At 37.2% G+C, this 27,587-nt stretch overlaps 1 protein-coding gene across 1 annotated transcript in view; it reads right to left on the bottom strand.

Moving 5' to 3' along the window:
- The window catches only part of C9 (complement C9), a 49,801-nt gene that overhangs the window by 8,316 nt on the left and 13,898 nt on the right, over positions 1 to 27,587 (bottom strand). The window contains exons 5-9 of the mRNA XM_032337542.1: positions 22,184 to 22,322; positions 10,516 to 10,788; positions 6,269 to 6,509; positions 4,259 to 4,384; positions 2,127 to 2,305 (exon numbers count right to left, since the gene is read on the bottom strand). Of these exons, the coding sequence (XP_032193433.1) occupies positions 2,127 to 2,305; positions 4,259 to 4,384; positions 6,269 to 6,509; positions 10,516 to 10,788; positions 22,184 to 22,322 (958 nt within the window). The remainder of the gene's footprint in view (positions 1 to 2,126; positions 2,306 to 4,258; positions 4,385 to 6,268; positions 6,510 to 10,515; positions 10,789 to 22,183; positions 22,323 to 27,587) is intronic.

Raw genomic sequence — 27,587 nt, 5'->3', positions numbered from 1 at the left:
TATAACTGTTTTACTTAGAAAACCTTCGTAAAATTCTTTAGAGTAATATAACTTCCTACTGTTTTCTCCAAGATAAACTGTTTATAACATAAATACCTAGATAATTGATTTAATTGGCTCAGAGGATCAAACATAAACCAGGTAAGAGTTTAGGGTAGGTGGGGAGAGGTTTCACCAATTCTTTAAATAATTAAATAGAAGGGTCAACTATATTAAAATTAAGATCATCCCTGGTGTTTGAACATGTCATCCATAGACAAGAGAATGCTTCAATGTAACAAAGAGTTAATTAGTGATTACAGATTGTTTAATTACCCCTTGACATAGCTTCTAACCCAGAAAAACATTTCTTCTAGATTTATAAAATCAAAATAACTTGCAATCTGTTTTAAGGTCAAACCAGATTATATATCATATCTCTTTAGGAATTTAAAAGCCACACAATGTCAATTAAACACATAGCATTTTACTATTTTCTGCACTTCATCTATAAGAAGATACATGTTTAAAAGTTTCTCGGTGACTTACTATAGCTATCATTTTCTTATGTAGAACATTCATATAAAAAGTTCAGGCTTCTGGTATATGAAGAAAGAAACTTAAACAAATAGTTTAGATGGAATGCTCACTAATCTAAAAATCTGGAGATCAATATTTGCCTTCAGAATAAGATAGACTATATTTTGCATCCAGCCAGTGGGACTGTCCAAACAGAGTTGATGAAGGCCTTTGAATAGTTGTAGCAAATCTAGTAGTGAATCTTCAGCAGATGTTTTATTTACTTGAGATTTTTTAAAAAATTGGCTCTAGACTATGACAGATGATGATTAAGGCCTTCTCAGAGAACTATCTTGGATCCCTACAAGGACAGCTGAACTTCCTTTGTAGGGTTGAGAAGACAAGGCAGTTTAATGTCCATGTGGATATAAACATTTTTCTAAATGAATTCTTTTTTTTCCATTTAAGATTTTCTGACATAGATTTATTTTTCCTGAGTTCCAAATAACGAATTTAAATGCGACTTAAACATAATAAAATAAAAGGGTCTCTTCTGACTTTAACTTTATATATAGACATGCTATTTTGGCCAACTTTTTCTCCCTGTTTGTCCTCCTTTTGGGGCAAAGTATTTGAAGTTTTATTGATATGTTAGCACACCTATGAATGGCTAGATTTCTACGCCTTAAGCGAAAAGTAGATTATAATTTTCCAGTTCTGAGTTCTCCCTCTACATAAATGTAATAATTTTGGTAGCTTCATTCACTCTTTAAAGACAGTAAAATGGGATGAAGGAACAAAAATTTCCAGTAACTATTCCTATCAAAATGCCACCATGACTGTAACTGAAGTTAATCAAACTAAAGTTGAGGATCATCAAAGATAAATCTGACCTTAGAGAAAACAATGAAACCTACAGGGAAAATTGAAAGCTACAAGAGGAAGCAAGGAAACAAATAAGGGATAAAAGAAAACACATACCTTTTTTAGTAAGTTTGGAGAGAGAGTGAGGGGGCTAAATGAGACTAGCATTTGTATTTTTACAATTACAATGCAATTTGGTTCCCCAAGAAATAAGGACTAGTGGGTTTATAATCAGAAGGCTATAATCAAGATACAAAAAAGAAAGAAATTCTGGATCCTAAGAACTGCTCACCATTGGTCTTATTTTCTGAGACCTTATGAACTTCCCTTTCGTGAAGGCCCTTCATGATTCTCTTGTGTTGGAAGTGCTGCAATGAAGTCCCCTAAAAGCAAGGGATAGCCAGGGGCAGATGGATGGGAACTAATAATTCTTGAACACCTATTTTGTGCCAGTCTGTGCTAGGGGATCTATGCAAGCAATGCCACTAAATCCTCAAAACAAACATAAAGCCCTGGATGGTTTAGTGTTGCAGAGGTCAGAGAAGTTTACATATTTAGAAGGTAGAGACCCAAACTCAGCCTGGGTTGGTGTGATGCCTGAAGTCACACCTCTCCTCTCTGTCCTGCTTTTTTCTGGGGATGAGATAGGAGTGTGTTGGAATGCGCACATCTCTTTCAGATGAAGTTAACTGTTCATCTGAACCCACAGTTACGTTTAATAAGAATATGTAAAAGTCTTCTATTTGACAATAAACATGCCTTACTTTTTGGTTTACGAGCACTGGAGCATCACTTAAGGAAGTGGCCCAATTTACAAAGTCAGTTACATCAACCGTCTTGGCTCCTTTGAGAAGCTTCTCTTTCAGTTCATATGCATATTTTGGGGTTCCTCCTCTTATGAGTGAAATAACGTTATCGATGATGCCATCACGGCTGATGTTTACTGAGAAGAAAAAGAGGATATAAATGAAGCATTTATAGTCCTGCGACATTTGATTAACATTTACAGAACCCTTTCATAAAGTATTGTCTAGTATATTTATTGAATTTTATTTATGTAATTTTTTTTTTACCCCAAATCTCTAGCAATTTTTATGAGGCTTCAATTGTCTTTAAAAAAATAAAAACAATATGACAGTTGAGATACATTGATTTTTCCGAGGTCATCACTTATGCACAAACACACATAGGAAGTACACATGACTTTGGGCTACACTATACATTTTTGGTTTCAGACTTACCTTCCTAATTAGATTTTATATAAGTTTGTTTTAAACTACTTTAAAATTATGAAAAATCAAAGAGTGTAAAAAAGAATCAGGTGGAAAGAAAAATTTCTTTCTACCTCACATTCCTAACTATCTCTCTCCTTCAGTCTCTCTCTCCAGACTAAACCACTTTTAACAAAATTTGTGAACCTTACAGAACTGTAAATTTTTCAAACTGGAAAGGAATTTAAAGATTTTTAGTTATGCTTCCTCATTTTTATAAATGAGAAAACAGATCAGACAGGTGGAGTGACTAGCTCAAGACTAGCTTAAGGGCCAAATATTGAAATTAGGACATTTGATGGCAAGTTCAGATTTCTTTGCATTTCATCAGCGGTTTCCAATAATGGCCACATGTTAGAGGTTGGTATGTTTTAAAGTATCAGGCTTTCTTCTCTCTGCCTCCCCACTATCATCTGATTCTTTAAAGGTGAGCCTCAACCCTCTGTATGTCTGAAAATGCTCTCAAATTAGATTAAAGATTGAGAACTCCAGCACTACCACATGCTTGTAAATATGCTAAATATTAACAATTCAAGCAACATTTATACCAAAGATATTTATATTTTTATTATTCATTCATTCATTTATTTATTTTTTAAAGATTTTATTTATTTATTTGACAGAGAGAGATCACAAGTAGGCAGAGAGGCAGTCAGAGTGAGAGGGGGGACGCAGGCTCGCCACTGAGCAGAGAGCCCGATGTGGGGCTCGATCCCAGAACCTGGGATCATGACCTGAGCTGAAGGCAGAGGCTTTAATCCACTGAACCACCCAGGTGCCCCAATATTTATATTTTTAAAATGTTATGCACTGATTGAGTGTTAAGGATGGATTGAGATTGCCCCTCAATTTTATTGAACTCTACTGACACACTGTAAAAGTTTAAGGTATACAGCATAATGACTTGACACATATATATATATATTGCAAAATGATTATCACAATAAGATTAGTTAACATTCATCACCTCATAGAGTTTACAAAAAATTTATTTTTTTGTGGAATGAAAACTTTTAGTATCTACATGCTTAGCGACTTTCAAACATATCACATGATACTATTAACTCAAGTCATCATGTTGTACATTGTATCCCCAGGATTTATTTACCTCATAACTGGAAGTTTGTACCTTTTGACTTATTGGATGAAGGTGGATTGGTGGTTTTGAGTCAGGGGGAAGGCTGAGTTAGGGGAATGGTTTTGGTCTTCTCCTTCCTTAAAGGTCACACAAGGTCCTGCCACTAGCCCATTTGAAGCTTTGTTAAAATAAGGGGGAAGAAAGGAGATCTTTCCTAGAGACATTTTTCTATCATTGGCCCTCTACCATTGTCATGATAAATATGCATATCTACAATGACCACCGAGGAAAGGCCTTTCCCAGAGCTGCGTGTTGTATGACCTGCACAATGCAATGAATACATGTCTGTGGGTTGCTTGTGTTTATAATGGTTTGGAAACTACTGTAAAGATAAAATAATTTTGAAGCACTTTAACTTTTTTTAAACAAAGAGTATAGACAATAAGGAGAGTTTACAGTGAGAGCACAGTGCTCACGGACAATCTCATTGACAAAAAAAAAAATCCTCCTTTTTTTTTTTTTAAGTAGTGACTTAGGTCATACTTACCACTATTACCTCCACCCGTCTTTGAACAACGATCCTTATCAAAATTTCCTTCGAGTTCAACTCCAGCTTTCAGAGAAAAACCCAGATCAAACCCGAGGCATCTCTTTACATCCCTTAGTTCAACACCTGTTTAATATATTTAGTTGAAAATTATTAAATAATATCTATCAACATCACAAATAAATTCTGATTTTGCTATTTTGTATGAAAAAGGAAAGGGAGAAGTTAAATTAAACCTAGGGTTTCATGGTTAAATTTAGAAGTTGGGATCTGGGAACATTCAGGAATTCATTTATTCAACAAATATTTTTTGTGTATCCACAACTAGTGAGAGCTTGAGAAATGTCAGGTGGCTTTCCTCATGAGAAAGGGAGACCACCCTAGAAATCCAGAATACTAAATTTCCAACTGTAACCTAAGAGGCATAAAGACTTCGATTCTGAATATGGGGATGAAAATACCTAAGTGATCCCAACAAGCTCAGATTCTCTCCCTCCGCTGTAGAGCATGAAAAATGTTCCGACAGGGTCTGGACAGCCCAAATCTAGGGGTAGGACATGGCTTGGTTCTCAGGTATTTCCAATGAAGAAGTAAGAAAGATGGCTTTCCTCTCAAAGGTACCAGAACTGACCTAATGATCCTTGTCTATTAAGGCCAGATGCTAAGTAAATTTAAGTTGCTAGGTCTGAGTTATCCAAGAATAAAGATTTCAGCCCATGAAGCTTTTTCACCAAAGCAACTCTTATCTTGAAATATTCCTTGTGTTTTGATCATCCTTGCTGAGCCTTTCCCTTCTAATTTTCAAGTTACTCAAGACATAATCCTCTTGTACCCCTCATCCATGTGATGTCTATCAAAATAGCCTACCAGGCAAGACTCATGAAACTTCATTATTCTATCTCACAGGATATAGCCCTGTAGGGCAGTATAAGCCAAATAAACTCATATTCACTCCCCCTGTCTGTGTTTCTCTCTGCTCAAGACTGAGGCATCAAGAACAGTTTGTTCTGGCCAGGTCATATTGGTTCCATCTATAAAGCGCTTATCAACTGTGTGGGCAATGTCATACTTTAAGCTCATAGCCATATCCCATTCTTCATGTGACACAGAGGCTACAGGGAAGGAACCATGGAAAAGGTTTTGGGCAACACTTCCCTCCCTAAGAGACACACTGAAAAAAGCTGAGGGTGGAGAAAGGAGATATGTTGGCACTTATCTCCTTTTTAAGGAATATTATAACTAGACGTAATGACTCACAAAATAAATAATTAAAACTTATTAACACAGTCACTTTGCATCTACTTTATTCTTAAAAATCTTAAATGAAGCCATTAGGCCAGTATGTTAACTATGTAGTACATAGACCATTCCTGTATATGTGGCAGACACTGATGGTCAACCATAGCCTTCTTCCCACGTTTCAAGTGTGGTCAGGAATCCACCTAACATGGACCCAATTCAACTACCACCTTGTGATTAGACTTGTCGTAAGATGAAGTAAACTGATTTTCTACCCTTGCTTTAAGACCCTATATGTATATAATCTTAACATTACTTTCTTCCTCCTCCCTAAAAGAAATTTAGAACATTATTTTACTTCCAATATTGAAGAACCCTTTGGAAGATGATTGTCATGCATATAATTGAACTGGTTTATTGATTAAGAAATAGATTATATAAATTATGTCTCTTGGAAAAAAATTACGTCTCTTGTACTTTTTTCACATTTTAAGTAGAATTTCACTAAAAGCAGTATCCTCAGCTGATATTAAATTACAGTATAATTTTGTTCATTTCTCAATAGTGCATGACCAAGTCATCTTGTTTAATATAGAAGTCAATTTATTGTCTGATAGGGTTTTAGATGACCAAGGGAAGGGAGAGCATTCTCTCAAAGAAGCAGGTTATAGAACTTTATTTTAAAGCCTTTAGCCATTGAGAGAGATTAGCAAAAGGAATAATGATTGGTTAAAACAGCATTAGAAATTAGAACTCTATTTCCAAGTATACCTTTCTGTTTCATGGATGCTTTATCCAAAACATATATTAGTTCATAGAATCCTCCTAAAGACCCAGAGCTACTGTAGTGGGTTCCATAGGTTTCCAAAAATGCAAAATATTCCCCCTTTGCGTAGGTACTTGGCAGAGCTTTTAAATCATCCAAGAAAGTTTGTGTCAGAACGACATCCCGACTTCTCATCACAAATCTCCCCAGTTGAATTTCTCCTTTCACAAGCAGAAACATTTTTTCCTTGGTTGTAGAACAGAAGGAAAAAAAAATATATGAGTTTCATCACCACTCTTTCAAATTTAAAAGTCACAAAAATAAAAAAATCACAAAAACTCACAAAATTTAAAACTTTAGAACCAGGCAATAAACGTTTTAGCAGTGACCGTAGATGACCACTTTAACCCAGTAGGGTGGCAAACTCAAAATGCGATTAGTTCGCACTGTTGATGAAAATGGGCAGCAACTGGAACTCTTAAGCACTGCTGGTGGGAATGTACAAACAGCCTGATTGGTGTGGAGAACTGCTCGGCAATTTCTTATAAAAGTAAACACACATCTACCCTGTCGTCAGCAATTCCACTTCTACTTAGTTACCTAAGATCAGTGACAAAATAGTCCAAAATAGTCCACAAAAAGATCTACATGAGACTCTAGGAGCAATATTAGTCAGAAAAGCTTAAAACTAGAAATCACTTAAATGTCCAGAAATAAAAGAATTGATCAATAATTTGTGGTATGTTCACAAAAAGGAATACTAGTTAGCAATACAAAGGAACAAACTACCAATACACGCAACAACATAAATACATCCCCAAAATATTATGCTGAATGAAAAGAGACACAAAAGAGTTTGTACTGTCTGATTTCATTTATATAAAGTTCTAGACCAGGTGAAATTAAGCTATGGTCAGAGAAATCTGAAGAGTGGTTGCTTCTCAAGCAGTAGGGAATTGACTGAAGAGGGCATGAGGGAATTTTCTTGAGGTGATGAAAATGTTCTACATCTTCTTTGATGAAGTGATTACACAAGTGGATACAAAAGTCAAAGCTCATGGAACTACAGGCTTAAAATATTTGCTACTTGCATTTTATCGCTTGTAAGTTATACCTCATTAAGTTGATTATAAAATGTTGACAATGGAAGGAAAGGTAAACATCCTATATGCAGCCCAATTTTGCAGACAGGAAAATTCTGATCCAAAGGTATCAAGTTATTTGCCCCAAATCACAAAAATAGTCTGTGGCAGTGATTAGTACCACAAACCTAGGTCTCAGGTCTCCCTGCTCCTTCTACTACATCTTTACAATTTTTGATAACAAAGATAGGATAGACAACACTTTTAAGACATGCAAACTAACCAAGTGAATAGTTAAGCATTCCTAGGGAAGATGGCTTCAATTTCCAGGAGAAAACTGAGGCAGTGACAAAGAACTACATGTTTCAACATCCCATACTGTCCCAGTCAAAACTAAACTACAATGGACACTTACGATTTTGTAGATGGTTCATTTAAGTTTCTCCTGCTATAGTCGCAGTTAACACATGTTTATTGCATAGAAGTTTAAAACATTTTACTATTTTTTGAAGTATATCTTGGTGTATATGAACATCACACCAAACTTCCTATGTTTTAGAAGCACAACTGTTCACACTGTATGACTTTAGGTGATGGTCAGTGACTTAGTCTTCAACAATAATCTTAAAGAAACTTACTCCATACATAATAAGTATATGAATTCACCTTCTGATGACCTGCAAAATAATTCTCATTGTAGTCTCAAAGGTGCACAAAACATATTTGGATACCTTTTCATTGTTGAATTAGGAGGTATAACTGTAAGACAGATGTTAATGTTCTTTGGCTCAACTTATTTCAGAGGTAGGCCTTAGATCATTTCCATCCAAACATAAAGTTGTTCCTTCCTTCTTAGATAATAAAAACAAAATCTCTTGGCCTCACTTGTCTAATCATTTGCTACAAATTTCTTTGTCTTCATTAGAAGTGAAATTCCTTTTAAAGAATTTTCCATATTGGCTGTTTTCAATTCCTCTAAAATCTAATTCAGTCATGCAGCTCTGCTTACTACTTCAGCAAAACTTCTCTTGTCAAAGTCACCAATGACCTTCACAATGATAAAGCCAGCAGTGGTTACTTCTTAGTCCTTCTTCTTTGACATATTAACACATTTGAAACAGTTCATTACTCCTTTCTCTTTGATAGGGTTTATTTTCTTATCTTCTAGGGCAGTTCTTCTCACATTATGAAGTGTAGACAGATCACCCATAGAATCTACCCATAAAATGCAATTCTGATTCAGTAGGTCTGTGTTAGAGGCTGAGGTTCTAACTTCCCAATGATACTGATCCATGGACCACACTTTAGTAGTGAGGTTCTAGGGCGTTATTGTCACTTCTTGCTGTCCTCTGCCAGTTCTTCCTCTTTTGCTAGACCTTTTCTCTTTCTGTTGAAATTCCTTGAGTTAAGTCTTGGATGTTCCCTTTTCTATTTACATTAACTCTTAGTGATCCCACCAAACCCTAAGACTGTGAACATTCCCTACATATGAACAACTCCCAAACTTACAGCTCAATCCCAAATCATTTTGCCAAATTCCAGACTTATAACACCAACTTCCTACTTCACATCTCCAAGTGAATGTTGAATAGGCATCTCAAACTTAATCTAAAATTGAACTATTGTTTTTCTTCTTTCAACCTGCTCTACCTAAAGTGTTGTCCATCTCAGTTGGTAGCAATTTCCAGCCTTCCAGTTGCGTAGGCCCCAAATCTTTGACTCGTGCTTGACCCTTTACCTGTTCTATCCAACTGCACACAGCTGGTTTCCTGCAATAGCTTTCAACAAACCTTTTTAATTTTGCTCTTCACTCTTGTAATTTCTTCCCGTTTAAAATATACTAACATATGTCCGTCTTCTAGTCAAAAATTCTACCGATCTCCCATGTCATTCAGAGAAAAAGCTAAACTCAGAACAGGCTGTGAGGCCATTCATGATCTGGTTCAGTGTAAACTTTCTAACTCATTGTCTTCTGGTTCACTTTGGCCCAATGGGCAGATATGTTCCCACCTTAGAGACTTGTCTCTAACAGCTCCTTCTGCCAGGTACATCATCCCAACTATGACTATTTGGCTATTTCTCCTCCTTCAAATCTTTGCTCAGATTTCATTTCCTTAATGAAGTCTACCCTGAACTTTCTTTTTAGTATTGCCCTTGCCTAGCACTCTTGCTTTCCCTTGTGTTATTCCATAGCACTTAACACTTTCTAAATACTATATATCTTGCTTTTTTGCTATTAGGTTTATTTTGTCTATCTCTCCCTGCTGAACTTTCAGCTCCGTGAGAACAGGAATCTTTTTTAGGTTGGTTCACAAATGTATTCTAAGCCCTTGAAACAGTGCCTGGCCACATAAGAAAGCCACATTAAATATTTGTTGTATGATTTAAAGGATTTTCCAGCTGCATAATATGGATGGGTATGCATATTAACATAGAGACTAGGTAGAGAGCCATTCAAAACAATTGTATGATTAGGCACAACTTAAGTACTAAAAGTGAATTATTATTATTTTTAAAAGAGGAGAGGGTATCTAAACATGTGACTGTATTATCAGAAAAGGAAAAATGAATGTTTTATCGGCATCATACTGATTACAGAAAGTGTTTTCTCTATTTCAAAGGCAATGAAACAAAATTCTAAATCTGACTTAAATATTAAAGGACAAACACATTTTCAAAGCCTTAAATTAAATGTATAATTACAAAGTAAGCAGACCAATGTCATATGCAATGTGTACAATTTCATGGCCTCATTACTTTAGAGATGCTTCCCAGTAAGTAAATAGTTATCAGTGTAAGGCATTGTGATGAATTACCCAAATTCCTCAGTCTGATTCTTCATTGTCATTCTGAAGATGGTATAAATTCAACAGTCCATTACCACAGTCTCAGTCCAAAAGCGTGCTCCGAATTTTTAATATGCTTGTTCTTCTGTTCATCACCACCAAACATCTTACCCCCTTATATTACAAGAGATCCCATGGGCCTCTTCTGCAGTTAGCATTCTTCTTCCTGAACTCCTAGCCACACATTTGGAGATTTGTTGAGTATTTTTTTTTCCTCTCTCTTCAGTGAACTCTATTTGCTCCAAACATTTAAACTTAAAACAGGGGGTTTGGTTAGTTTGATAAATATCCCATTATATTCTTTGTTTTAAGCTTTGGTCTTACCGTTTTAGAAGAACGTGAGAGTAAGCTCTGGTAACTCTCATTTTTGGAATATGTGAGTCCAAATTTGCCACCACCTTCTGTAGGTTGGAAGAAATTTTTGCGAGGAGACTTTCCTTCTTCAGGCGTACTTTTATACTTTTCAATTGCTTCAGTAGGTGTGAATTTTAAAGTTACTTCTGCATTAATATTTGATGTCGTCTCTTGGACAATGGTTTTGAATACCTCTATCTGTTCTTCGTAACTTTCAGTTCTGAAATTTTTATCGGCTTTGGTCTGAAAGAGAATGATGAAATGCTGTTAAAAACAACATACAAAAAACCACCCCAAACAGACACAGATGAAAGAAAAAGCAATTATTTGAAGGGTATTTGAGCAAGGGAGTTAAGAGTGAAATACCCAAGTGATATCACTGAGCTCTGATAGGGACTCCATGACTCTGAGGACAGGACACAGGAATCTCATTGTGGGTCTGATTCCTAGTCTATGAAAAAGAAATACCACACACAGCCCAAGGACTGTTATGAGATAATGCAGTGAGATAATATATATGAAAGACTTAGAACAGAGCAAGCTTTCAAATGTTAATCTGTTAATAATTAAAGAGCAATTTGCCTAACAGATGTACAATATGTTACCATTTGTGTAAAAAAAGAAAGGAAGAAAGAAATGATAAAGCCAACCCTGACTGAAGGCTAGCACAGCTTTGAATATTTTACACATGTTAATTAATTTAGGCAGAAAGGTTAAGACTTGAGCTCTGCACTCTCAACCTTTACACTCTCTTGTCCCTTAGTACTACATACACACATAAATAATTTAAAAAAACAAAAAAAATTTTAAAAAAAGAAAGAAGAGGAAAGCAAGCAAGTTAAGAAAGGTTTTTTTTTTTTATTTTTTTTTATTTTTTTTTTATTTCCAGCATAACAGTATTCATTATTTTTGCACCACACCCCGTGCTCCATCCAATCCGTGCCCTCTATAATACCCACCACCTGGTACCCCAACCTCCCCCCCCCCGTCCCTTCAAAACCCTCAGATTGTTTTTCAGAGTCCATAGTCTCTCATGGTTCACCTCCCCTTCCAATTTCCCCCAACTCCCTTCTCCACTCTAAGTCCCCATGTCCTCCATGCTATTTGTTATGCTCCACAAATAAGTGAAACCATATGATAATTGACTCTCTCTGCTTGACTTATTATGCCTCCATCAGAAAGGATGAATACCCAACTTTTGTAGCAACATGGACGGGACTGGAATAAGAAAGGTTTTTACGTGTACCCTGAATTACTGGAAAAATCGACAAAGCTAAGTGTTTGCCCTTGAGAAGGGTAACTGTGAAAGGGAAATCTGGAATGGGAGCAGGTTTATATTTCCTTGCATAATCTTTTGTGATATTCATACTTTTTGACTGTTTTTTTTTTAACACTTTCATTTTTGCATGGAAACAAAACAAAACAAAACAAAACATACAAACAAAAAAATACCCAAACTAAACAACCTAGTTAAAAATGGAAACTTTCAGTTAAAGAATTCTTTGTCAACTTGATAATTGTCAGGTATCAGTGGGAGGTTTGTCAGTTTCAGTGGTTAAACTCTTTCCAGAGGTCCTCTGCAATATGTTGTAACTTTTGCCAGAGAAGGAACCACCTATCTCTTCAGTCAGTGGCACAGATTGGATTCGTAGTGTACACTGGGGGACAGTTCTGAACAGGGAATGCTATGGTCTGAATGTTTATGTTCCTCCACAAAATCCATATGTTAAAATACTAAAGCTCATGGTGATGGTTGGGCAGAGGGGGAACTTTGGGAGGAGGCTTCATGAATGAGGTTAGTGCTGTCGTAAAAGTGACCCCACAGAGCTCTGTTAGCTCTTCCACTGTATGAGGATGCAAGAAGTCTGTAGCCCAAAAGAGGGCCCTAACTCAACCAGACAAGCACTCTAATCTCTGACTTCAAGAACTTCTGATGTTCTCATCTTCAAAATTGTGAGAAATAAATTTCTGTGTGGTGTTTTTTTTTTTTTTTGTTGTTGTTGTTGTTAGCTACCCTGTTTCTGGTATTTTGTTATACTGGCCTGCATGGACTCAGACAGGGAAGCTAAAGTTCCCCTCTAATGGGAAGGACTAAAATGTATATAATTTTCATTAAAGTCAGGCATGCTGGGAAAAGTACTCAATGTGAAGGGTTGAGTAACCTAACCCACATCACTTCCCTGTTTAAAATCTTTCAGTCTTCCCACTGCCTTTAAGATCAAGTCTAAACTAGACTTATTCCAAGTTAACCTCTCCCTGACTGTATTCCAACCCTTTTTACACATTTTTTTAAATTTTCAGAGCCTGTGCTTCTTCCCACCATAAAAGAGCTCTTTTATGCTGCTTTTACTTTCCGGAATGTTCTCTGACATCTGCCTCTCCCTCCTCCCCCAACCCCCAAGAACCAAACACAACACATTCTCTCACATATACACACTATATGGCTTGATCTGGTTAATTCCTACTCCAATTTCAAGTCTTAGCTTAAATCACTTTTTCAGGGTTGAAGGGTTCTTTTGTAACCCCATAGACTATGAAATCCATTTTCTATAAGCTCTCATGCCTCTTAAAATTTAAAAAAAAAAAATGCAGGGTGCCTAGTGATGCAGTTAGTTAAGTGCCCAGCTCTTGGTTTTGGCTTAGGTCATGATTCAACAGTCCTGAGATTGAGCCCCATATTGAGCTCCCCACTCAGTGTGCAGTCAGCTTGAGATTCTCTCTCCCTTTGCCCCTACCCCCTGCATGCTCTCTCTTTCTCAAACAATAAATAAATTTTTAACAATAAAACAAAATGAAAAACCTTTTCTTTTATGATTGCTTATTTAATAGGCTTTCTGATGGTAAGCTCCAAAAAGTCAGGGAACATGTCTTTCTTATCCACACACCACTATAGCCTTATCACTTAGTAAAGTGTCTGGCCTATAGTAGATGCTAACAAAAATTTATAAACTTTAATATAGCTAACAATAATAACTAATATTTGCTGAGAGCTTACTCTATGCCAGGGGCTGTTAAAAGTGGTTTACATAGAATAAGACATTTAATTTCTTACCTTTAATATAATTTCTGTAATTATCCCCATTTTACCAATAAGAAAACAGGTTAGGAAATTTGTCCAAGCTCGCACAGCTAGCGTTGAAACCCAGAAAGTCTTACTCTAGGGCTTAGCTGTTAATTCTTATGCTACCCTGCCAAAGAGAGCTTGACAAATTCTGGCTAGTAAAATAACAGATTCATGGAAAAGACTGCCTTGAACTTGGCCTTGAAAAATAAATAGTATTTCTGTTGCTTTGAGATCTGAGGATAGTGGAAGTGTTGCTGGGTGAACTGGTGAGACTCTGGGCTCTAGGGCCTCGACCAGCCCATCCGGAATGAGTCCCTGATGGTTCTTGGTCATGACTCAGAAAAGAACTCGAGGACAGACACTCAGCACAGTGGATGAGCATCGTAAGTGGGAAAGTTTATTAAAGTGAAAAGTACACTCTCAAGATAGGAGAGCAAGGTGAGCTTGAGTGAGAGGTTTGCACACTTGGGTTTCTATCTTTTACTGAGAGCTGTTAACTAGAGGGTAGAATGTTTATTGGGTTGGGAAGCAGGGATTTGTACTTTTTCTTCCTAATTTTGTCAGGGGTTTCCTGTCATGGCACCTGCCATCTTGGGTCTGTCTGGTTTGCTCTGGCTTCTTGTGGAGTACAGCACGGTAGCCCCCTGAACTTCCTGACAGTGGGCCATGACTTCTTTGTTGCTAACTTCCAGGTATCCTGTTAGAACCTAACTGCCCACTCTAATAGGAGCCACTGAAGACAATTCTACTCAATCTTCAAGGCTGGAAAGGGACAGAGCTGAACAAAATGTCACCAGAAAAGTACTCCTTGACTCTCCTGGAAGGCCAAGCTCTTCTTAGCTTCCTGTGTGCTAATTGGCTGCAGGATAAGGGTGGTTTAATTTGTAAGCACCTGCACTTATTCCCAACATGGCTAAGAAGAAAGAGGCCTTGGCAGAGATCAGTTTAGCAATGTGAAGAATTGTTGGCAGGTGTAAGAGAACATTGGTCAGGGTATCTGTCAGGAAGCTGTTGAACGGTCCTGTCTGACTCTGCTAGGATGACAGAAGTGAGTAGAGCCTGAAACAGAGAAGATGGTGTCAGTCCAAAAAGAGGGCTCAGTTCCATGACAGACAGTCAGAGATGGACCAATACCGGGAATCATCATGAAGAAAGAGCAAAAAATCTTTGAAGAGAGGCCAATGATGCAAGAATAGAAGCAAATTTCTTTAAGAAAACCCAAATAAGCAGACATGGAGAAGATGAAATTTGAGAGACGGATAAAAGGGCTTGCATGTTCCGGACGGATAAAAGGGCTTGCATATTATAGGGGTCAGCTCAAACTGTCCTTTTAAAAGGTTTATGCAACTGATGCTTCTTGAAAAGAAAGAAACATTATTTCTGGAACTGGGAGTGGAAGAGATAGAATATAACCAATAAATATTTCAGAGTTCAAATTGAAAAGAAGAAGGTGGGAGAACAACTGGAAATAGAAGGTAAAAAGGGAAAACTGTTAAAGATGTAACTAAGACTTTGTACAGATAGATAATAAAAACATGCATTATTTATTATGATTATTAAAGACATGTCTCACTAATTGAGAGAAGGAACCTGGAAAGAGTAGATTGACTGCCATCTCATTAGCCACCCTCAGCCACGGTACAGAGAGAAGCCACCCACACACTCCCAACATTTTAGCTACTAAATTTTGGGGTAATTTGAAATTTAGTAATAGGTAACAAATATGGTTCTTCTCCATTATCTTCAAGAGATCATTTTCTGTGTTTGTATCTGAAATGTTAATGTGCTCTAGGTTTCATTCTTGATGTTCTTTTCTCTCTCATTGTACACTTCCTTGATGATCTCAAGGATTCTCAAGATTTTAATGGTCATCCATATGTTGATGCTTCTTAAACTGCCTCCATTTCAGATCCTTCTTTCTCCCCACACATCTATATAACATACTTTTTGCATAACATACTTCATCTAGATGTCACATAGACCTTTGCATTCAAAATTACCAAAATTCAAATCACTGTCTTCTTCTTGGACTTGACTTTGACACTTCTTTTGGAAGATTCCTCCCTCCCTGACTTCCAAGATCTTTTTTTGATGGTCTATCTTCCAGTGGGAGTGTCTTTGACTTTCCGTCTCCATACTTTACACATCCATGATGAGTATCCTTTACTATGGCCAGATGTTGTTCTAAGCACTTTGCACTTATTAACACATTTAACCTTTTCAAAATCTTACGAAATATGTATTATTGCCACCCCTCTGTATGATAAGAAACTGAGATTTTGGAAGATAAATAAGTTGCCTAATGTCCCATGGATAAGTGGACGAGTTTAGCAGAATTTAAACCCAGGCAGTTTTCATTTAGAACCTGTCAATTGACCATAATGTACACTGTCACCAATTCATTAGTGACCTCTTTGTTCTTAAATATGCCCGAATAAAAAAAATGCTGGATTTCATTTCTTCCTTTCAGTCTCTACAACTATAGTAGAGTTTAGTCTTTCTTCATTTCCTTCTTGGACCATGAAATAGCCTCCTTCTGTCGTTACCTCTCTGGTCTTGTCCTTTTGAAATCATATCCCCAAAACACAAAGATTTAAAATGAACTTTGACCATGTTGCTGTCCTCAGGGGATCCCTTCTCATGCTCAGGATCATGTCCAAAGTACTTAATATGGCATAAGAGCACCTTCATTATTTGATTTCTACCTGTGACTCCAAACTTGAATTCATATTAGTTTATCATAGACCATAGTTCTTTTCAATATAGCAGTTTTTACAAGACTGGGCTTATTGTTCCTTGGAAACATCAATATACAATAAACAAACCAGCAGGTACATAATAAACCTGATCTATACTCTGCTGGGGCTTCTAAATGAACTCACATGGCAGTAGAAAGTACAGTTGGAATGTTAATTAAGCCTCTGTTTTCCATTTTGTTGTCAACTTTTATGGCAGTTACAATTACGTTTACTTGATTATGGGCTCTTGCCTTTGTTAGGAACATTAGCTTTTCAAAAAAGATTGTTGGGGAGCCTGGATGGCACAGTCGGTTGAGAAGCTGACTCCTGGTTTCAGCTAGGGTCATGTTCTTGGGGTCATGAGATTGAACCCGGTATAGGGCTCCACAGTCAGCCAGGAGTCTGCTTGGGATTCTCTCTCTCCCTTTTTCTCTGTCCCTATCCCCCCAGACTCGCTCCCCCCTCACTCTCTAAAATTAATAAATAAATAAATCTTTTAAAAAGTAAAGATTGCTAATATACTGCATGCACTTATTTATTAATTCAGTAATCATTTTTTAAAGATTTTATTCATTTATTTGGCAGACAGAGATCACAAGTAGGCAGAGAGGCAGGCAGAGAGAGAGGAAGGGAGGCAGGCTCCCTGCCGAGCAGAGAGCCCGATGCGGTGCTTGATCCCAGGACCCTGGGATCATGACCTGAGCCGAAGGCAGAGACGTTAACACATTGAGCCATCCGGGCACCCCTCAGTAATCATTTTTTTAAGCAAAGAATTTACCATGTTAGTTTCTTAGGATTCCACAGTAAATAAAAGAACTAGAAACTTGACTTAGAATATATATGATATAGCAAAATAAATGCTAGAACAGAAAGGAAAACAGAGGCTATTACATTAATTTGCAGGTGGGGCATCTAACTAAAACAGAGAACTCAGAAGAGAAAGCTGATGGGGGAGTAGTAATCAAAAACCAGGTCAGGAATGACCTTTTTCTCCCTACTACAGAGACTGACTATTATCCTGCTGGCTACAGGGAAACGCTCACTAAATTTAAGTAGCAAAGTGATAAGATCAAGATAATCATTTATCTTCATACTGATGTGTGTGGAATGAATTGAAACTGAGCAAAACTAGAACTCTGAAGCTGATAAGACGACTCTCATAGCTGTTTCGCTGAGAAATGAGAGATGCATAAAGCTCTGGCTATGGCAGTGGAAATAAAGAAGAGGAGACATATTTAGGATACATTACAATATAATGGAACTTGGAGATTGATTAGGTATTGTAGGCTTCAAGGGAGATGTGTCTATAGAGGAAGTCATTAGGATGATTCCCATATTTTGAATTTAGTGATTAGGAAGATATCATTTCATTGTTTCATTGTAACCATTTAAGTGAAGAATTCAAGAGGAAGAGTCAGGGAACTGGGTGGAAGAATGGATATCAGCTTTGAGTATGTTAACTGTGTGATGCCAGATACAATTAGCTATATAGGTATCCAGCTCAGAGGGACACATGGGCTGGAAATAGAGTATTCATAAACCGTCAGGTTAGAGGTGAAAACTGAAGCCACAGAAGGGAATGAACTCAACCCAAGGAGAATATGTAGACAGAGACTTGTGAAACAAGGCAAAGTAGGAACTCTGGTGAGACGTATAGGTCTTAGGACTGTCCTAAGTAAAGGGAACTCAAAAGAAACTTCAAGATGGACTTTGGCAAAAGGTAATAGAGATTTGGTGTTGTGGGCTGTACTGTGTTCCTCTCAAATTCATGTATGTAAGTCTGAAGCCCATGTACCTCAGAATGTGATTATATTTGGAGATACAATCATGAAAGAGTTAATTAAATTAAAATGAGGTCATTAAAATGAACTCTAACCCAACACGACTGGTGCCTTTCTAAAAAGAGGAGGTTATAACTCAGAGCAGAAGGAAGAGGCTGTGGAGATACAGGAAAAATGGCATTTATAAGCCAAGGAGAGAGGCCTCAGAAGAAACCTGATCTCAGATTTCTAGCCTCTCAAATAAATTTCTGTTGTTTGAACATCCAGTCTGTAATACTTTGTTATGGCAGCCCTAGTGAACTAATATAGTTAGTGAATTGACACAGCAAATATAGATAAGAAGAGTATGTGGAGATGGATGTTTCCTTCTTGTGTTTGTGTTTCTTTTAGTGAGAATCTTGAAGTATTTATTTTTATATATTAAGAGCAGGGGGGGAGATGAGAGAGAGAAGCATTGATAGAAGGCTTAAATAGATAATAAGCAAGATACCTGGCATGGAATCCAGCATATAGAAAGACACAGTCTCTACTGAGACAGAAACGAAAGATATTAAGTGTAGACTGAGTGAGAAGTAAGTTTGTACACAAGGATAACTTTGAAGGAAAAACTAGAAAATTCTTGACTAGGCTTGGGTATTCTCTGTCAAGTTGAAGCTAACTCCATCTATTGAGCTCAAGGTCAGAATGGTCAGATGAGGAACTTGAGGGGATTGCTGGAAATTTTAAACCACCACTGTGGGAACAGGGGGCGGGGTAGTGCAGCCTTGGGGGAAAAGTGTGGACCTGCTGAACTGTGTGGAGGCTTCGGTTGAAGCTAAAATGCCACCAGTTCTTTTGTTGTTATGATTTTCTCCAAGCAGTACACGTTCACAAGAGGGCCAGAAAAGTAATAGGGTTCATCTAAAGTTGGAGTGTTTCTGGTTTATAGAAGGAATAGAAGGCAAGGACACTGATAATATTATCAAGAGTGGTCAAAATGGATCGGGATTGATTAGAGGAAGGAATTGAAGACCGGAGGAGCAAGATGGACTGGAGGAAAGCCAGGCCAAAGAATTGGGTCTTGATGGGACCCAAGTGTTTGTTTGTGGTCATAAATGAGGGTGAGAGCTGAGAGATGGGCCAGTTGCAGTGAGGCAAAGGGTTAAATGCTGGATTCCCCAATGTTCAGATGCCAGGGACAGCACAGTTCTGCTGAACACAGCTAAGGATGGGAGTGGCTCTGGTAAAACAGACAGGAAGTTGAGAGGCAACAAGAAGACATTGGCAGCCCACAGGATATAAAATCACCAGGTTTCAGGCAGGATTTGGGGTGGAAAGGACAACCAGAATCCAGGCGCATTTTACAATTCTTCGTTGATCTCTTAAATCTTACATATTCATGGTGATCCAGGTTTATAGAGAATGGTAATGAAAACTTGAAATCCGATTTACAAATTGTTACTTTCCAGAACAAAAGAGGAGAGGACCAAAGAAAGCTAAGGAAAAAGTAACTGATTTGTACATATCACCATCCCTGTTTTCTTCCCCATAATTGCAGGCTTCAGTGGTTCAGGATTACTTCTGACTTACTAGATAGCCAATAAACCTTGACCTGTAATGTGAATGCTAATTACACACTAAATTGTAGTGAAGTCTTTTACTAATTATATTCTTTAAAAAAGGAATGATAGCAAATATTCATTGAGGGTTTGCTATGTGTCAAGAACTTCCTGGCTGTTTTAGACTCATTTATCTTTACGAGATAGGCACCAGTATTTCTATTTTACACATGAGGGAACGGAGGCACGATGATGATAAATAATTTACCCAAGATCTCACTGCTGCTTAGCAGCAGAGCCAGGATTCCATTTTATGTGCTGTGTTCTGGAGATCCAGAGAACCAGAGCCACATTTGAAGGAAGAGGCACTGAGAGAGTGTGAATGTGTCAGAGGCAGACGTCATTATTAAGAAATATTCCTCATACTCCGATAGTTCGGTAGAATTCTTTCAAAACATAAAAGACAGTAAATTACTGTCTATGAGTAACAAAGACAGGATTTTAAAAATTAATTCATCTAACAAAAATGTGTTGAGCATTGTGTGTACACATATATTGTGTAGAGTATTAGCATAACAGGCTATAAGGAAGTATAAAATGCATTCAGTTATGATACTAAAATACACAAAAAAGGAAGTAAACTATCCCATTGGATATTAGAAGGTGTAGGAAGAAATTCTAATGAATAAAAATAGAGATTTCCATTGAATAAGCTCATATTCTTTTATGTATGGTAGAAACAAATTTGGCTACTTGCCAAGACCATCACAGACGAGAGTGAGGGGACCACCAGCTGTTGTAGCACCAAGAAGGGGGACTTTAGCAAGCCTCCAGCGAACTCTATCAGCACTCCTCCTTAGCTGACACTGACTCACCATCCAGGCCCATAATCCTCTCTGTTTTTTTTTTTTTTTTTTAATCAGCTTGATGCCAAGACTCGCTTAGAGATGTTATTCTGATCTGAACTGATAAAAAGTTGCTACAATCTTCATTTCCCCCACTTTGTGTGAACATCAATTAGTTTTCCTTGGCTAAGAGATGCTGCTCCCAACTTCTGTGGGACAGAAGCAATATACGGGGTAAATAACACATCACCTTTATAAAATCCAAAATACTGAGTACAGAAACCCATCTATTTCCAGGGTTGTAAAGAAGAGAAAACAGGGAATTTTCTCTCCAAATAAGGCTTCAAGATCAGTCATAGGCAAGGTCCTGGCCCTGTCCATCTCATGTCACTCATGGTCATTCCTACCCCTAGAGAGAAGCTAAGAGACTGATCACAGGGACGAAGAGAGGAAAACTGTATGACTCAGACCTGAGAACTAAAAAACAAAGTAAAACATCAACAACCCTTCTTCCATCAGCAATGACAAAGGTCACCTTATCTTTGTGGTATTCTTTTTTAAGACATTAGACCTTTCGTAATAACCTTTAGAAAGATGATCATCTTCCCCTCAAAAAAGGTGCTTAAAGAAGGTAAACTTGGCATGAGGGGAGAAAGTCAATAATCCAACATGTTCCCTTAAATTTGTGGGAAAATGATTCTATGCTGGACTTACACGTACAAAAAAAAAAAAAGGATAATGTAGTCACACATGTTAAGAAATGTCAGTCGAATAGTATAGAATTTATAATCTTTAGTATTCATAGAAGAGTAGGAATGCCAGAGGCTGCAATGTGTATGGACTGTTTTACAACATTATTAAAAATAAAAGAAATATTAACTCCATTTATTTAAAAGTATATGTGTTTTGGAAAATTTTGTGAGTGACAACAGTGATAAAAGACTTTGCAAAAACTGAATAAAGTAAATATTATAGATCGCCAATGGGACCATTGAAAAAAAGATTTTGTAGCTCCTGGTTCAGAGTAAGATAATTATTATTCTTTATTTTTATGTTGCTTAGACCCCAAAAAAATCTCTCTAATGGTGATAACTAGTAATCCTTTAAATGAAGGGGTCCAATCTGTGGATGGTTCTAGAGAATTTAGGTGACTTTCAAGAAGGTGGTTACGTTTGGGGTGGCACTGGGTAGAGTAGACCTCATTTTAAGAAATAGTTTAACAAGAGTTAGAGGGATTTGAGGTGAGTGAAAACAACCACTTACATTTGTTAGGCAGGCTTTACCAAGGGGAATGCTGAGGAAAAAACCAATGTCAAGATGAGTTTTTTTGGTAGACTAGCAAAAAAATGAGCTTAAATAGCATGAGCAGTGTACCCAGTACTTAAATCAGCATTAATTTAATTTATAGTTTTATCAGAATCTTAGATGATTCTTTTCATGGAGTCTGGGTATTTGCCAAAACTATCACTAGGTGCACATTACTGAAGGTTGGTTGTAGACCACCGGAGTTTCCTAAAGAGATCAAAGCTATACATCTTTTTCTTTTCAGCCAATCACATATTCCCATCAGATTCTCATTCTACTGAAATTTTCACATTACTTAGTATTACATTTATAGAAGTGGCTTTTCAGCGAAAAGCTGAGCAATGCTTTTGCTTCTGAGGAGACTTACTTCATAGGCCAGAGAAGCCACGTTCCAGGGTCTGCGGTAGTAGACCTGGGTGTTTCCATCCCGAATGCGGTCGCAGAGTCCATGGTAGTACTCATTGTCAAAAGGTGTGGTTAGGGGGTCCATCCCTAAGATGTTGATCCTGAAAATGAACAGAGTAATATCAGAGATCCCAGGAGCTAACGCAAGGCAGTCCTCTGTAGCTGGGGGAAAGAGAGAGCTTTGGCTCATGTCCCCATCACCCCATATATGCATGATATAAATAATATAATCAAGAACAGAAGCAAAGGTCTGCTCACTTCTGCTTTACGTCTCTGGCAGCAAGCATACCTTAGGAAGGCCTTATAAACTTCCAGGCATCGAGGGCACTGTTGAGAGCACAATGAAAGAAATGCAATAACTGAGGAACCAGGGACCATCTGGCTCCTAGAGTCTAAATTCCACCTCTGTGACTCTGAGCTAACCTCCCTTAGTGAGCTAAGAGCCAACTTCGTAATATCACCTATTTAAATTATTTGAGAACAGAGCATCTCAGGGGAGTTGTATAACATATGCATGTAATTTTTAATCTATGAATCAACATTGGGGCTCTTTCTCTCCCCATTCTCTTTAAACATAAGCCTTTTCCTCCAGCTGTCTCATTGCTTGTCAAGAACCTCATTCCTTCCAGGCTTGTATTATTTCTATGATACTTTCCAAGGGGATATACAAAGATTTCAGCATCCCGACAAGGCATTTTCAAAAGTTCTACTTTTTCCTCTCAGCAAAATATTTTTATTTGGCAAGCTTTAATTCAGAAACAGAAATCTTATTTAACTTTAAAAAAGTTAAGTTTGATTTGTAGACTTAAAAGCAATGTATGAACAAGGAGCAGTTCATTCTGTGGGAAGTACACTTGTGTTAATTGGTTAATTGGAGGAATGGTCATTTGCTGTCTAGTCCGAAATATATGGCTCCAGACCAGGGAGGCCAAAGAAGGGTTTGCTCTGTACATCTGTAACTGAGTTTGAGACAAAAGCAGAAATTCTTCCATGGCTCTAGACCACATCCAAAACTCCAATGAACTGGATTATAAATCTGGATGTTGGTTTCAAGAGTAATTTGTCAAAGGGTTTTGATGGTTTGCTCTAAAACCCATTGTTAATGGAAGAAAGATAATCGAGAATGTGTTACCATCAGTGGGTTAGTTAAAAACTACATCTTCACGTAAACGACACAATCTTTTTTTTTTTTTTTAAAGATTTTATTTATTTATTTGAGAGAGAGAGAGAGACCTTGAGCGGGGGGAATGGGGCAGAGGGACAAGCAGACTCCCTACTGAGCAGGGAGCCTCATACGGGTCTTGAACCCAGGAAGCTGGGATCATGACCTGATCTGAAATCGATGCTTAACTGACTGAACCACTCAGGTGCCTCCAAATGGCACATTCTTAATGAATTTTGAATCTGTAAAGAAAATGACGTTACAACTCAACTTTAAAGGAAGGTACTTAAGGAACAAATTTAGTAATATCTTTCTCAGAGCTAAGTGTACGGTTAAAATTAAGCACTTCTGACTTTTTCCTCTACTAGAACCTTTCATGAAAAATGCTATGACCCTAAAATTTAACATAGGGCCAAAAATCAGATTTAGTTGAATAAGAAAGAAAAAAGAGATATTAGTATCTGGTTTACTTTCTCAAACATCTAATGCCTCATGACAGGTTAACATTTCAGCTTCACTTCTTCACCCATCTCTGTATCCACAGCAAATGAGTCATACTTTTTTTCCCTTTGGTATGACTAAGGTTTGATACAAAGACAAGAACACTGGAAGCAAATGATTTGCGTTTGTTTCTTCAACAGGCCAGTACATTTCCTTTGTTCTATAGTGAACTTGTCCTTCAAAAATCTCTATTAACAGAGACCCTGTACCTCTTCCCTTATAGGGAATAATGACATTAATCTTTGCTTATAATGATGATGGACTCTTGGGTGACTATGATACCCTCACAGAGTGCAGTGTTTGTAGTAAATAATGAGTAATATTGAGAGAGTTAATACACAGTCTTTTCTCATGAAAAATATATTCAAACTGGGGAGTCGGACATATAACCACCAATTTAAAAAAAGAGTCCAAGGTCAAATACACTCGATGAGCCAATGAGCAGCACAGGCAATTGCCGTGCAGGTTCCCAAAGGGAAGAAACCTCATGGCAGCGTCATAAATAGAGGTTAGAAGAAGTAGGATTTGATTTGGGTGTTGCAGAATGGGGATGGAAGGGTAGGTGGAATGGTGTGAGCAAAATCCTGCAGGTGGAAATGTGTATGGCGTGATTTCAGGCAGTAGTCTTCAGATTTTCTGTTCGTCTACTCTATAAAAAATTACGACAAATTTTGCCTGCCTGCATAATGTTGGTGTGACATCTAAGATTTTTCATCTTAAGTTTAAGCTGTTGCAAAGGATATAATTTCTCAACATGCTATAAATATTTATCTTATAGTTATTTTTCCTCTTTTTAAAATAAATCCGATGAACTATAAATGTCATAGTGATGGTGGGTGTCCAATCCCTGCAATGTTTATATTTCTTTAGCAACTAGACATTTTGTAGAATTCCTTTTGATTCTTTTTTTTTTTTAAAGACACTTTATTTTTTAGAGCAGTTTTAGGTTCACGGAAAAATGAGTGAAGGATTTAGAGATTTCCCATATGAACCCACCCCCTTTTGATTCTTCAATCTATTTTTCTAGTCCATTTCCACTACAGAAATTCAGCTTAATGTAATGTTATTTCAGCTTGGAAGTTTTAATGGATCACTTTTTTAATACTTTTTTGTATCAAAAAGGTATTCATTGAAATTTTATAAATAATAAGTATCCTTTGACTATTGGGTCTAAATAATTAAAAACTCTTCTGGATTGAGTAAAATTATTAGCAGCATATATATGTATATTAAAAAAACTTAGTTAACAAACATTATTTTTTTTGTAAAGTTGTCTCAATGAGTTGAATGGATGTCTTTTTAAATTAAGTGATTAGTTCCTGCCTTCATGGATAAATATTATTTATTGCTAGAAAAAGACAAGATTCATAATCAATCGTATTCCTACTTTCCTTTTTTGTAGATATTAATGTTGATAAACTTTACTCATGTACGTAAGTGGAAAAGAATAGAAGGCATTTTGTCATGGCAAGGTCACTTGATTCTTTGATCTCCTGAGTTTTGCACCAAAAAGAGATCAGTAGTCTATCATTAAGAATTATTTTTATAATCCATTATCTGAAAATTGATACGATATCTTTCAAAAAGAAGTGGAGATGGGTTGACTTATAAGACACTGGTGTCCAACTCAGCACCAATATTTGGAAATGTTTCTTGGTTCTTCCACCACAGAGTAAAACTGAGATGGGTGAGGGGAGCACTCTTCTTTTGGAAGGTGATAGTTAAGCGATTGTAAAAGGGGAAGGGAGAGGAGAGAATGGGCTTCACAACTTGGATCCTACTGAGCTGCTAAACTTTCCGAGTTTATGAAAAATATTTATGTATGGAATTGAAGATTCACTCTTTGTTCAATAGATGAGTTAAGCCACTAATAGTTGAGAGAACTATTATTTAAAACTTACCTGTCTCCCCCTTAGAAAGTCTTTGCACCTCACAGTATGCATACCCTACTTTGAAGATTTTGTTTTACAGAACAGCAAATAGACTAGTTGGCTGGATCCATCTGGAAAGTTGCAATGAAACTGCTCCACAGGCTAAAGCACGACTAAGGAAGAAATGTTTCAAAACCTTTGACTTGGTTCCACTACTACAGAGACAGCCAGTCTAGTCTAGAATGAGCCAATTTTTTTATTCGGCCAAGAAACACGAAAACTTCTATGGTTGGAATGTCATCGCCTGGGAAATAAAAAAAGCATTTGTATTTTGCCAGCATCTAGAGATGCCTGTTTTCATACCAACATCTAGAACCATAAGCAGTTCCAATTTGCCAGGTGAACAGAAAAGAAAGCTCCCTCCACAGAAGGGGTGCTATGCTTTAGATCACATAAAAAAAGTAATTTGTTGCATACCATACATCATTTACAGCTGGCTTGGATTTCTATTTTTTCAATGAGCACAAGATGGGTTGGGGATTTCCCTAAACACTTCTGGAGAATCTCAAATGCCTACAAGGCAAAAGGCGGAAACATTTGTGTTACAAGGGAATTCTGCTGGCATTAAGAATTTAAGGGGAAGTCCTTCAAATGAAAAAAAAGGTATAAATTAATGACTGTGGGTACTTGTGACTTTCATGTGTGAAAGAGTCTGATTGTATATGACTTCTGGTGAGACTTGTTGAGATTTTCCAGATAGGATTGCGTAGAAGCAGTTTCTAAGCCTGTTGCTATGACTAGGGTGTTTACTCCTATTACTTCTATTGGAAGTAATAGGAGTAAACAGGAGTAAATAGGAGCGCCTATTTCTAAGCCTGTTGCTATGACTAGGGTGTTTACTCCTATTACTTCCAATAGAAGTAATAGGAGTAAACAGGAGTAAATAGGAGCGCCTTGGAAGAATAATAGCCATGCATGGTAAATAAATACAGAATGTTCATAGGATTGAAGAATATCACCGATATAATAAAGCATGTCATTTTGAGAATTCTTCTTAAATATTAATTACTGATTTCCTCTCTTCTATACTCTTAATTCAAAAATTCAGAAAATCAACTTAAGGAGTTTCATTTTCTAAGGTTCATTTTGCTTTGAAGTTAGGGTGTTGATTGATGAGCTTTGCAGTGATGGGGGGAAATGACGTGGGTGGTGATGAGCATGGGGGGAGAGGCCAAGGTAAGGTGGCATGGTGAAAAAATTAGAGTTTTCTAAAAGTCAGAGAAACTTGGGTTTAGTTCCACTAGAAACTAAAGAGTTCTGCTAGAATTGAAAGAGACTAAACTGGTCTTGCTGGCTTCCCTCCCTTTCCCCCCCCTATAAAATGAATATAATACTTTCTCTGACAACCTCAGGATTATTATGAAAAATCTATAGGAAAAAATGTAGGAAAGAAAGTTCAAAGCATTATGCCAATGAAAGCTGGTGGAGAATAATAGACTTTAGGAAGACTGGTTACAGGTAATTGTTCATGGTAATGAGGAATTTAATAAAAAATACTGGTGAAATTATTCTATGAGGACCTACTTCATTTTTCACCTCTTCAGCCAACCTTCCCCATGGCGGGGGGCCCCACCCTCTTCCTTGGTCCTAAAGACTCAACCCTGTGTCATTCACGGTCACCAGCCCTTACCGGGGCAAAAGATGATATAGTTACCCAGCTCCCTGGGATGCCTCATTATGAAACTTTCTAGCAAATGCTATATAATCCATTTCTCTGTTTTCTGAGAAAACAGAGAAAACTAATAGATTAGGAATGATTGTTTTTCAGCTGA

The sequence above is a fragment of the Mustela erminea genome, chromosome 3 (genome assembly GCF_009829155.1).
Source record: "Mustela erminea isolate mMusErm1 chromosome 3, mMusErm1.Pri, whole genome shotgun sequence".
NCBI lineage: Eukaryota > Metazoa > Chordata > Mammalia > Carnivora > Mustelidae > Mustela > Mustela erminea.
Note: the sequence above shows the minus strand (reverse complement) of the source record. Positions and strands in the feature narration are given on the sequence as shown.